At 28.9% G+C, this 13,472-nt stretch overlaps 1 protein-coding gene across 2 annotated transcripts; it reads left to right on the forward strand.

The window, feature by feature from the left end:
• Positions 1-10,714: 10,714 nt before the first annotated feature.
• LOC124932640 (uncharacterized protein At1g76660-like) lies at positions 10,715-13,418 on the forward strand. Of its 2 annotated transcripts, none has more exons than XM_047473300.1 (5): positions 10,715-10,895; positions 11,075-11,212; positions 11,275-11,367; positions 12,005-12,938; positions 13,050-13,418. In XM_047473300.1, exons 1-5 carry the CDS (start codon positions 10,863-10,865, stop codon positions 13,181-13,183), a joined length of 1,332 nt encoding a protein of 443 aa, XP_047329256.1. In that variant the 5' UTR covers positions 10,715-10,862; the 3' UTR covers positions 13,184-13,418. The 2 variants fall into 2 exon arrangements, with proteins under 2 accessions (XP_047329256.1, XP_047329255.1); XM_047473299.1 differs by having other exon boundaries at positions 10,718-10,895; positions 13,047-13,418.
• The last annotated feature ends 54 nt before the right edge of the window (positions 13,419-13,472 follow it).

Below are 13,472 nucleotides of genomic sequence, written 5' to 3' on the forward strand. Positions count from 1 at the left end.
TAAGAGGAACTGAGACAAACTTCAATCGCATTCACACCTAACAGTGATATAAGTTATCTTCACCAATAAGCGTAGATCTGTCTTATGTTTCTTCTTTAATCATCTTGCTTTTATTCTCTGCTTCTGCTACTACTGGAGGAAGAAGAAAGTTGATGCCGCCTCTGGAGAAGAGGTCGTTGCTGTCCTGTTCAACCGTTGTCGGTGTCGCGTTTGTTGCGACCGCTGAGAATCAAAGTCACCATCGTGCCGCTGCTGAGAAGACGAGGCACAAAATCCCCGAGCGGGGTGGGTAAGTCGAAACTTTATTTGAGTTTCGCAAGGTATCATAGCTTGAACCCTCCTATTAATTTTTGTCAATTGATTGTTGATTGTTTTTAATTTGTTTTATAACATGTCTGGTGTTAATCAATATGGTATGGTTCCGTTTGACGGAAAAAACTGATTTTAGTATTTTGGAAACAAAAAATGAAATGTGTTTTGATTCAGAGAAAATGCTTTAAAGTTGTTAGTCAGGTTTATGTTGCTGCTGATACCGTTGAGAAAAATAGTGAAATGAATGAAAATGTTTGTGCCTCTATATATACTTGAATTTATCTGATTTTGTGATGAGAAAAATTGGTAATTTAGAGTGTGTAAAAACCTTGTGGGATAAATTGTCTGAACTTTATACTGAAACTTCTCTGCCTAATAAAATGTTCTTACTTAAAAAGTTTTTCAAATTTAGATTGGATATGTTCAAGGACATTGAAGATAATCTGGATGTTTTCACTAAACTTATTTCTGATATTAAGTTGTGTGGTAATAAGAACATTGATGAGTATCCCCATTGTCTTGTTGAATGTTATTCCTGATTCTCTTAATGATGTGAAGTCTGCCATTAAGTATAGTAAAGACAGTGTCATTTTTGATATTGTTGTCAATGGTCTTACGAGTAAGGAGTTAGATTTGAAACACTCTAAGGGAAAATCTAGTAGGAAAGTCGTGCATGTGAGGGGTAGATCGAGTGCCCAAAAGAATGTCAGTAATGAGAGTTCTGGTAAAAATCTCATCCTACTAGTAAAAGCAGATCTAAGTCTAGGTCTAGTGCTAAAAAGTGTTATAATTGTCATGAGTCTAATCATTTTATCAAGGACTGCCCTAAGCCTAAGAGAAATCAGCATGTTGAAAATGCTAATGTGGTTGTTTGTGAGGACATATGAGTGATATTTTTATGATCAATAATTTATGTGATTATGCTAGCTTGAACTCTATGTTATCTGATTCTTTGTGCAAATCTGATTGGCTAGTTAACTCTGGTTGAACTTTCCATGTGACTCCATTTAGAGATTTGTTTTCTAACTTTAAAGAGATTGAACATGGTTTTGTGTCTTTGGCAAATTAGAAAAATTGCAATGTGTTAGAAATAGGTGATGTATGTCTAAGGTTCTCTTGTGGTTCTGTGTTTACTTTAAAGAATGTGAGGCATGTTCCTGATTTGCGTTATAATTTGATGTCTTGTGCATCTCTTGAAAATTATGGTTTGGAAGGAAAATGGGGGAAATGTGTTATGAAAATTTTGCGTGGGTCTCTTGTTATCTTTACTGCTAAAAAGATAAAAGATTGTCCATATTTCTTTTTGTTTCCAAATAATACAGATTTTGAGCTCTATCAGATGTCATATGTTAATCAAATATGTAAGATTGATTGTTCTTAAAAAGAATAAATAAGAAGTAATAGATTTATTAGATACTATGTTTTCCGTCTCCAATAGATTACTTATCCTATTATGAACCTATTCCAGTACTTAATTCAAACAAATTGTTGGGAAAAACTTATAGTTGATCCCTACTTAGATTGAAAAACTTAGGAGAAAATAAAACACAAATAAAAACGGAAGTAAATAACACAATGAACACGAGATTTTACGTGAAAAACCTCCTCAAATCAAGTAGTAAAAGCAATGGGATTTTACGTCCAATTCAATTTCAATATAATAAGATGTCGGGAATACAATCAATTTATAACAACATTTTAATAATGCAGAAAAATAAAAAGGCATAATCAAAAAGATATCAAATAAAACTCAAACTAGCCAGAAACTTTTAAGACACAGAAAATCAAATTTCGAGACGTCCAAATCTTAAAAATGTAGAGAAATAAGTTATCAACCTCTCAACAAAATCTCAGCTCAATCGAACTCCATTTGAATCTCCAATCGTCAGTTTGAATCCCTCTCGTCAAGTAAACTTGAACCACTTTTGAGTCTTTTCACAAAAAAAACAACAGGCTCCCCCTCATAACTATGGAAAAAATGTTGTTAACCCGGTGGTTAAACAACAAAACTTGAATTTGATTTGTGGTAGTGCCTTAGTCATCATATCGATGCCATTATTGTCTGTATGCACATTTTCTAAATTGAATAATTTTTTATACACGTCTCATATCCAATGATACCTTACATCAATATGCTTAGATCTTGAATGAAACGTTATATTTTTCAATTGATAAATAGCATTTTGGCTATCATAGAGAAACATGTACATTTTTTTTTGCACAATACCAAGTTCTAACATAATTTTTTTAACACAAATTAGCTTCATACAAACTTTCATTGCTGCAATAAGTAGGCTCCGCGGTTGACAATGCAACACATTTTTGTAGTCTCGATTGTCAAAAAATAACTCTCCTCCAAAAATAATCAAGTAGCCTGAAGTGGATGGAGTTATTTCTTGACAATCGAAACTACAAAAATGTGTTGTGTTGTCAATTACGGAGGCTGAACTTATTGCAACAATAAAAACTTGTAATGAACTAATTGAGTTAAGAAATTACTTAGTATTGTGCAAAAGAGGTACATGCTTCACTTTGATAGTCGAAGTGCTATTTATCTAGCTAAAAATTCAATGTTTCATATTAAATCTAAACACATTAATGTAAAATATCATTGAATACGAGACGTGTTAGATGAAAATTTGTTAAATTTAGAAATAGTGCATACAGACAATAATTACTCAAATATAACGACTAAGGCACTCCCACAAAAACAAGTTAAGTTTTGTTGTCCAACCGCATGAATGACAACATTTATCCCATAATTGTGAGAGGGAGTTTTATTGTGTTTCAATTTTATAAAAAAAAAAAATTATAACCAAGTACAATGGCAGCTATCCTTCAAAAGAGTGAGTCTTCTAAGACGTCATCAAAACCCGGAAGAGTAGATGGTTACAGTGTATATAGCAAACACTAAATTTAGGCAAATAAACAAACTTATCAATTCAGGAATCAAATTTATTTAAGGTTTAAGAATTGGTTTACAACACACGTATAATTTCCATATCTTAATCTTGAAATTGAGATTGCACAACCTACTTCACAACAGCAATAACATACTGTTCTTATTTAATATTTAATCAGGCACATAACATGGAAAGGCAGACATCGAGTTCAAAGAAAATAAGATCAAATTAAGCATACCTTCGTTTTTATTTAAGAATAATCCACATTCAACGCTCTCAGGATGTAGGTGATATGATGTTGTTGTTATAGTAGACAAATGCACCATGAAAACAGAACCGATCCAAAACCTGTCATTAATTATCATCAGCATTCTTTTTCATGAGCCCTAACCCTAGCTAGAGAGGCATAATGTCACCGCCTGGCTCTGGTCGATGAGGATTATTGAATATTACGAAAGAAGACTCGGTCGCTTAGAGCATCTCTAGCGCATGACCTGTGCCCGCATCAGCGTGGGAAAGGGGTCATGGCTTTTTTTTCATTTTTTGCATTGTAGGTAAAAGCAAAAAGAGGGCAGTGCCAGGTTATGCCGAACTCTGACATTTTCATTATTATATAATATACTCTATAATATAGTAAGGAATATTAGTTATATATTTAATTATACTATTTTTTTCTAGTATTTTTAATATTTTTAAATAATATTATAATAACATTAAATAAATATATATTTTAAAATTTTACTATAATATAGGAATATTAATTATATATTTAATTATAAAAATATTATAATATATTTTAAATTATAAAAATATTTTATATTTTATTATAATATAGAAATATTAGTTATATATATTTAATTAGTTAGATAAGGGAGCGGGCAGAAGCATTGGAGTATTTTGTCCAAGTACAACATGTACCGTTTTCTGCTGATGTGACATATTAATTTGACAAAATAAGAGGGCAGAGATCGATACTCTTATATATTACCCAATCATAGAGGAAGCGTAGGAATTACGCAGCCTTTTCTTTTATATAATAGTTGCGGTCAACATTATTTTACATCACTATAGTCTAGCTAAGTTTAAAACTTTAAACAAGTATTATTTTGCAATTATTGACTAATTTTAAAAAGTAAATAAAAAAAATTCAACCAATCATTATTTTATTTTTTCAGTATCTCAAATAACAAAACTGTTTTTCAAATTATTAATTTATATATGTATTATTTATAAATATATTTTCAAAAAATAATTATATTTATACACTTTTATTTTTTGAAATAAAAATAATTATAAATTAATTTATATTTTATATAAATTAATTAAAAAATAAGTAATATAACTTTCTACGGTAGAATTTGTGGAATTTTAATTTTTTCTTCGACATCTCGTTTTTTTTTTTATGGAGTGTCATGCATATAGGAATTTTGACGGATGATAGATGAATGAAAAATTGTGCATTATAGTTAGTCGTTGTATATTGTGATGTGAAGAGGTGGAGACGGCACTTCACTTGTTTTTGCATTGTAAAATATTACGATTTAGAGCCTACTTTGGAATATGATTGACATTAAATGATTGTGTATGAGTTAATCGTCGATTGTTGAGATATATCGATAGAAACCACGAGCTCGATCGGATTGAGTCGATGGGTTCTCATCCCGATTATATTTTATGATGGATTATTTGACTTTAAAAAATCGTAGGACGTTCAGTGATTAACCGATGCATTACTCCACAATACTATTATTATGACGATTTATGAGATCTTTTATAGAAAATTGATGGAGTCAGTTGGTTAACTCGTTTATTTTTTTAAAAATCTCTGAGATCGTTAAAATTTGATTTTATATTATGTTTGTTCGTTGGTGAGCATTTTTTGTTATGATTTCATTGTTGCTCCCCAATAGTTAATATCGTTGTGTTTAGTGACAAGGTCACTAATGTGATTTTTTTATACTTAAACAAATATCAATTATATTATATTGCCCTCTTAAAAAGAAATAATTAAACTATTAAAAAAACAAGTACATATTTACTTTATTGAATTATTATCTATAATATCACAAATATTTTATATATATATATATATATATATTATTAAAATAATTATATAAAATATAGATAATTATATATTTTTTACATAAATAATTTTAATTAATATATAAAATTATAACATATATTATATATAGTTACAATTATTTTATTCAAAAATTATATATTCTTACAAAATAAAAGTGCTTACAAAAAATAATTATTACAAATTATTTATATTAGATCATAAATTTATATTAGTCATATAGACTTTTATCTATACACATATAAATATAAAAAAAAAAATGGTTACATGTATTTTAATTTAAATATATAATAAATACATATTAATTATATATTTTCATATAAATTTGTTTAATTTATTTACAAAACTATCAACATTATATATACTTATAATTATTTTATTTTATTTTATTTTATTTATATTGATGAAAAAAATTACTTACATTACAATTTAATAATTGAAAGAAAAAAAAATGGAAATATCATTATAGACTATGTTTCAGATAATGATGAACATTAGAACTCCACCTCAATCAAAGTTGTATTGAATACATTAATCAAACCAAAGTTTTTAAATATCACTAAGTAGTTTGTATAATATTTTAAATTATACTCCAAACTTTGAAAATCGAAACGAAGAAGAAAGTGCTTAGAGATGTGCACATTTTGATGGCATATATGGCATCTATATACAATTTGGGCCAAAACCTTCTTATCCCTTAATTTGGCCCAATTGAACATAGTGTACACACACGGCTTGGCAAAAGGCAAGGAATGTTTTGTCCTAAAATAAAAAAATTTCATATGAACATGACTTGGTTTCAGCTTAGATCCTCAAATCACTCACCATATAATCATCCTAGAATGTGGTGTAATTTAAAAAATCATTTGGTATATATAATTACTAATGACACTCTATAAACAACACTAAAAAACAATTCTCTCGAGCTTGTTTGATCTTTGGATTATTGAGATAAAACTCAGGTTTTATATAAAATTCATTAATCTCATCACAAATAAAATATTAAAATTATCTTTTACTTAAATATTTTATTTTATATTATTAAAAAATAAAATTAATATATATATATCTTATATTTATTTGATTACATTGTAAATTTTATTTTCATATAAAATAAATTTATAAATTATTTTATTTAAAAATATTATATTAAATAAAATAAAAATAAAATTATAACCTAATATATTATTTAATATAACATTTAATTTTTAAATAATTTAAATAAATAATTATACTAGAAAATAAAGTTAAATATATTTAAATAAAAAATATTAATTAATTTATAAATATATCTCATTTAAATTAAATATTTATAAAAAATAATAATTTTTTTTAGTATAAATTAACTTTAAACAATTATTCTAAGTAAATATTCTAATAAATTTGTTTGATTTTTGATTATTATTTTATAAAATTTATTTCATGTACAAGTTTTATATTAATTATATTAAATAAAAATATGTACGCAATATAAATAAAATTATAATATACTATATTATCCTATCTTATATAATATTTAAATTAGGATAGTATTGATTATAAAATTAGTATTTCTTTAAAATTTTATTTATGTATAAATAAAAATTAATATTAACATATATATAATTTTTTTAATATTTTTTTATTATATTTTAAAATTTAATTTAATATAAATTAAATTAAATTATTTAATTTATATATATATATATCAATTCAATTCAAACAAGATTATTTAAAAAAAAAAATAAACTTTATCCAAATAACTCATTCATCAAACAAAACAAAACAAAAGCACCCTCCAATGTTTGATAAAAAACAGATTTCTTGTTGTAATTTTATATTTGACGGGGTAGGATCCTCTCTCCTCACAAAAAGTTTTTTGCTCTCACTTTTCCCTTTAGTATGGATAGGGGCAATAATAGTTATTTTACAAAATAGAGAAGAGAGGATTTGAGAACATAACCCTCATGATATTTGACAATGAATAAATATCTCCTATATAATAAAAAGTAAAAATAATATTCCAGGGTAAGAACGAGGATCGGTAAGAACGAGGATCGATCCTCTGCTACCAGTTTAACATGCTCCCATGTTCCTCTCTCACAAAGGGAGGGTAATATGGTAAATAAATAAAAAACATTTTTATTTATTTACCATATTACCCCTCCCTTTGTGAGAGGGGAACATGGGAGCATGTTAAACTGGTAGCAGAGGATCTCAGGTGGGTAAGAACTATTCAAAGGAATAGGGATATTTAGTAGCCTTGTTAATTACATCTTTTATTTCAGGTTTATTATGATAAAATGGAAATTTACTTTTGTCCAAACTTATAACCATTTAAAATATAATTTGATTAAGATAGAAATAAGGCTATATTAAATTAAATAAAATGTTACACTTTAATTTAAATCATGATCAAAAACATTTTATAACCAGTCAAACAACAAACTATATACTATAATCTAATCACAAAAAAAAATATACCAAACTCAAAACTTATTTTTAATTTTGCCTTTTGACAATTAATGTGAATATTATTTTCATATATAGGCTAAATTTATTTAGTTTTTCTTTGAACTTTTCTAAATTTGGAAATCCTTATTAAGGTAGGGTTTTAAAATAATTTAAATAAAATTAATTTTTTAATCAATAACTCATTTTATTAATCAAAATATTAAAATACTATCTATTTTAAATTATTATTTTTATTTTATTTATATATATCAATATCTTTTAAGTTTTTTTATCAAAAAATAATCAATATCTCCTCAAAATTATCAACAATCATTATTTTTATCCTTCTAGATTTTTAGAAAAATCTTTCAAAAAAAGCCCAAGACAACTAAAATCCAAATTAATACAAATGAATTAGAGCACATAAATTTTAAAAGGTGTGATGGGAGGAATGAGATTACACCGTTGGTTAAAAAAAGAAAAAGAATGTGAAGAAAGAGTTTTTTTCGTCAATCAAATTATGTCTAATCATTCCATCCTAAATTTATTTTCTCAATTTAAAATGATGAAAAATCTGTTAACAAAAAAACTCTAAATTAAAATCTTATACTCTAATTTAAAATTACATTAATTTTATCCAATAAGATATTTACCTCCAATTTAAAGCAACTCTTGATCTTTTATATTTAGAGACCATTATTAATGCTTCGACTTCAGTTTATTTAACTAAACAATTAACAATGAGGTTATTTAAATAAACAATAAAATTATTTAAATTAATATTTTTGTTTTAAATGAATTATTTAGATAAAGAAAAAGTTAAAATACAGCAATTTTAATAAAAGTATATTTTTTCATGAAAAATATAAATAATATTTTGATTGATAATATTATTGATGAAAGGATATATAAAAAATAGTTATTTAAATATTATTCAAATAATTCAATACTAACTAAACTTAAAACATATTTTAACATTTTTTAGTGAATTGTTTTTCTTTCTTCTAAATTTGTAATAAAAAAAATAGTTGGAATTTGTTTATTTACAACATTTTATTAGATGCTTAATTTTATTTTATAATATATTTCATTTTAATTTGAAATTAAAGAGTTGTTAAAACTAAAAATTATGAATGTTAAATAAATGTTTATTGAATTAAATACACTATATTATTTAGTTTTAAATTATTAAATTATAAACGAATAAATAATAAATTTAAGATTATTGTTAAAAGGTTTGGTCAAATTTAGAACATTTTATTTTTGTTTTTGCTTTAAGAATTATTGTTATAATATTTTGTTATATTTAAGATTTTTCAAATATTAAAAAAAATTGTTAAATTATTTACAATGTAATTTATTTCTTTATTTAATATATTTTCAAACTCTTTCTCCAATTGCTTTATTCCCGCAAATGGTAAGAGTTGCATAAATCCATAGATTTCCACTTCTTCTCATGAACGCAAAAATGGATTCCTTTGATAATTTTAACGTTCAATTTGAGAAGATTAATGCTATGTTCTGTTACGACATAAAACAATTGCAACTTTCTTCCGTTTTGTTTTGTTGAGATGATTCTCTTTCTGGTTACAGTTTCCAGCTTCTCCAACCGAATTTCGGTAACGATTAATGTCTCCGGCTACTACTTTTGTCGATTTCTAGGAACCATTTGGGTCATCGACTGATTGTCCCCTGCAGTTTTGTTTGGCGAATAATATACTCTTATAAATTAGAGAAGCAGTTGTTTACAATCTAAAATGTTGCAGAAAGTTTTGATTAAAAGATCATACAATGCTACTATATTTTTGTCTTTGAAGACCTGATCTCCCACTGTAAATTAAATATATATATAATAAAGAAGACATAATTATGATCATAATTCATCATATTAATTGGTATTTGAATTAAAAAATTAAAATAATAATAGCTCACTTAACAATCTAACAACATGAGCTCACTTAACAACCTAACAACATGTTTTTTGAGAACTAAAAAGATAATTCATTAAAGAATTCATTAATAACATTTTAATGAATAACATTTTTATTGAGAGAGAACCCGCAAGAACGAGAATAATAACGAAATTGAAGCAATTGAAAATAGAGAAAAAGACGGATATTAGAGAATTTAGAAAAAGATTGCGAGTGAAAAACCTTAAATATAACAAAATATTATAACTATAGCTCTTAAAACAACAGAAATTTAGAAGAATTTTAAATTTGACAAAACTTTCTCATAATAATCCTAAATTTTTCATTTATCCAAATTATAAACAATTAAGGTTTTCTTCAGTTTAAATTATTTAAATAACACAAACCACTTAATTATCCTTTTCCTTTCCTATATAAGAGATTGGTAATGTTAATAAATTACTTTCTTATTATTAGACGGTTGCATGAACCTATTCCTTGAATTTCAGAAGAGTGATTCCTGACTATCAAGATGAGCTAAATGATCACACCAGTGTAAGTGTACTATGAAGGAAAATTGTATGTAAGATTCCGGCTAAACTCGAGATGACTAGAAATCAAACTCTTTATGGCCACTTATCATTATGACTTTTTACACAAGGTTTGTCCTCGCTCCGTAGATGGCGAGCCTTGTAAGTGCTAGTTTAAGAGGTTGGGTTCTTTCCTGTTGCTAGGCTCGTTGGTACCTGCATCTCATCTATTATATCACTCAATTATTAACTAAATACTAAATATTTTATATTTTAAATTATTATTTTATATTTTATTTATATATATTTAAGTAAAACAAACATCACAATTCAAAATTAATTGCAAACATAATTATTATTATTATTATTTCTCTCCAAAGTTATTTAGATAACTATTCCGAATCCGCACTAAAAAAACCTAAAAAGTGAAGGAAATAAAAATAGATAACAAATCATTTAGCTTTTCATTAAATACAACTTTAATTAGAGTGAGAAGTTATTAAAGTGCTACTTTGGTCTCGGTGGCCGCGTGAATGAACGCGCAAAGACTTGCGTTTTGTGCAGGCAGGCAGGGGGCGATGATCGCCTCCTCCTCCGTTTAACTTGAACGCAACGCAAACGCAAGCACAGAGTCCTGTTCGTATATGTACAGAGGAATTGGAAAGGAAGCTGCTGATCTGATCGAGTAGTATCAATGGAGTTTCTTAGCACACTGTTTTTCATTCGTCAGTCAGGCGGTTACTTCAATCCTGCTTACTTTCCTTAATATCAATGAAAGAAAACCAGAGCAAATGCATATGAACACATAAAAGATAAAAAAGTGAAGAAAGCAGCAAAAGGGAAAAAGAAAAGGCATACTACATCTTTTGCTTTTTGTTTTCTCATAACAACAGTGTATTTTAATCACAGATCTCTCTTCTCTCTCTCTCTCTCTCTCTCTACTGCAAAATCTATCAACTGTCACCTAGTGCCCGAGCGACCGCTTTCTCTCTTTCTGATGCATTCATTCACACAACAATCACTCCTCAATGTGAAGACGATACAGTAAGGTTTTGCATGTTACTTTGCATTTCTATCATATTAATGGAAATTTTGTGAAACCGAAGCTTAAGTCCAGTCTAGCAATGGCGTTGGAGGAAAACAGGATTCCGCAGCAGCAGCAACATCTTCTCCAACAAGCTCAAGCACCGTCACGACGGGTATTACACTTTCAGATCTACTCACCACTTAGCGCTATTTGTCTTGTCAATTTATCCACTACTACTTTCTGCTTTTTGGATGATTGATTGCATCTGCTTCTCTTTTCTCTTTATTCTCCTCCTTAGAAGTTGGTTGAAGTGCTATTTTCTTTGTACATGGTGTTCTTGTCGTTGTTAATGCTCGTCTCTATCCTTTTGATTGTTATGAAATCAGATCTGTGTCATGATCAAGTGAGAGATAGAGAGATAGAGAGATAGCTTTCACTTTTCAATTCTACTATTCTCCCGTTCAATTATTGATGTGATCTAGACTTGCTACAGCCACTGATTGTGATAGCAAGGTGCGGTTGATTGCATTGCCAGATCTAACCTAGTTTACAGTAATTCTGACTTACAGATGCAATTGAGTTCTTCTTGCTTGCAATTCTATCTAGCCTATTTGAAAGTTTTCTTCTCATGTTGACCATAAGCTCATCTGTTCTAGACTATACTACCAATGGTTCTTAATCTAATTTGTTCTTTTGCAGTCTCATTGATGAAAATGGTTCTTATTATTTCTATTTCTTCTTTCCTGTTAAGAAATTAGCCATAATCTTGCAACTTAATCTCTGATTCTTCAACTTATAATAATTCACAGAACAAAAGGTGGAGAGGTTGCTTGGGTGGATTATCATGTTTCGGATCACAAAAGGGTAACAAGCGTATAGTTCCATCATCTCGAGTTCCAGAAACCAATACATTATCAAACGTGCAAAACGCGCCTCAAAATCAAGCATTAGCCAATCCAGCCACAGCACTAGTACCTTCACTCCTAGCTCCACCATCATCTCCAGCATCCTTCTCTAACTCTGCACTTCCTTCCACTGCACAATCTCCCAGCTCCTTCTTGTCATTGTCTGCAAACTCACCAGGGGGGCCTTCCTCATCTATGTTTGCAACAGGACCTTATGCCCATGAAACCCAATTAGTATCCCCTCCCATTTTCTCTACTTTCACAACTGAGCCATCAACTGCCCCTCTTACTCCACCACCGGAATTGGCTCACCTCACCACCCCATCTTCTCCAGATGTCCCTTTTGCTCAGTTTCTTAGATCCTCCATGGATCTTAAGCGAACTGATAATACCAACTATGCCCCTCCTAACGATCTTCATTCAGCATATGCCCTGTATCCCGGTAGCCCAGCCAGTAGTCTAATATCACCTGTTTCTGGGACCTCCGTCGCCCTTGGAACAACTAACGACTCGAAAGTGTCGCATGATTCGAATTTCTTCTGTCCTGCGACGTTTGCTCAGTTCTATCTGGATAACTCGTCTCTTCACTCGGGTGGAAGGCTTAGTGTTTCTAAAGAATCAGATGTTGTCTGTGGAAATAATAATAATAATAGCCATCAAAACAAGCAGTCAAGAAGCAGCAAACAGGACATGGAGGAAATTGAAGCTTATAGAGCTTCCTTTGGCTTCAGTGCTGATGAAATCATCACGACTGCACATTATGTTGAAATTTCCGACATTCAGGATCCCAATATGCAATCAATATCACGGTCTCAAAGCAAAAGAAATGAGGTTGAAGGTAAATTTTTCTTGATCCCATCCCATCCATACTTAAGTACATTAACTTGGGTTTGATCAAGTTTGTTGACTTACCCACCTATGGATGATGATGATGATGATGATGCAGAAGACATATTTGCTAGGATGGAAACATCGAAAATTAGCCGGAGATATGGGCATGGACAATCAATCTCAGATGCAGAAGTTGATTATAGGAAAGGGAGAGGGTTGAGACAAGGGTCAGGGGAATTTTGGCTGGGGTGACTAGAAATCTAAAATCTGGCTGGTTGTCTGTCTGTCTCTCAGGTGACCTTATTTCTCCTCTGGTTTGTTTGTCTGTCTTGTAAATCTCCTTTGTGATTAGGAGAAGTAATTAATATGTGGTTTGGGTGCATGCTATCTCTGTGATTAAGTTGATGATGATATGGCTTGTAATTGGACTCGGGTGTGATTTTGAAAATGAATATGAATATGAATGTATCTTGCTCAATATGTTGTTTTGGACACTCCTCTATGATGATAAGATTGCTGCAGGATCAGGATATAAGTTGAA

The sequence above is a fragment of the Impatiens glandulifera genome, chromosome 3 (genome assembly GCF_907164915.1).
Source record: "Impatiens glandulifera chromosome 3, dImpGla2.1, whole genome shotgun sequence".
In the NCBI taxonomy this organism is placed as follows: domain Eukaryota; kingdom Viridiplantae; phylum Streptophyta; class Magnoliopsida; order Ericales; family Balsaminaceae; genus Impatiens; species Impatiens glandulifera.

Excerpts from the sequence above, each read along its gene's own strand:
- LOC124932640 (XM_047473299.1), top strand. The coding sequence starts at position 10,863 with ATGGAGTTTCTTAGCACACTGTTTTTCATTCGT. Across the intron at positions 11,213-11,274 it reads CTCAATGTGAAGACGATACA|CTTAAGTCCAGTCTAGCAAT; the intron begins GTAAGGTTTTGC and ends GTGAAACCGAAG. Across the intron at positions 12,939-13,046 it reads CAAAAGAAATGAGGTTGAAG|AAGACATATTTGCTAGGATG; the intron begins GTAAATTTTTCT and ends ATGATGATGCAG.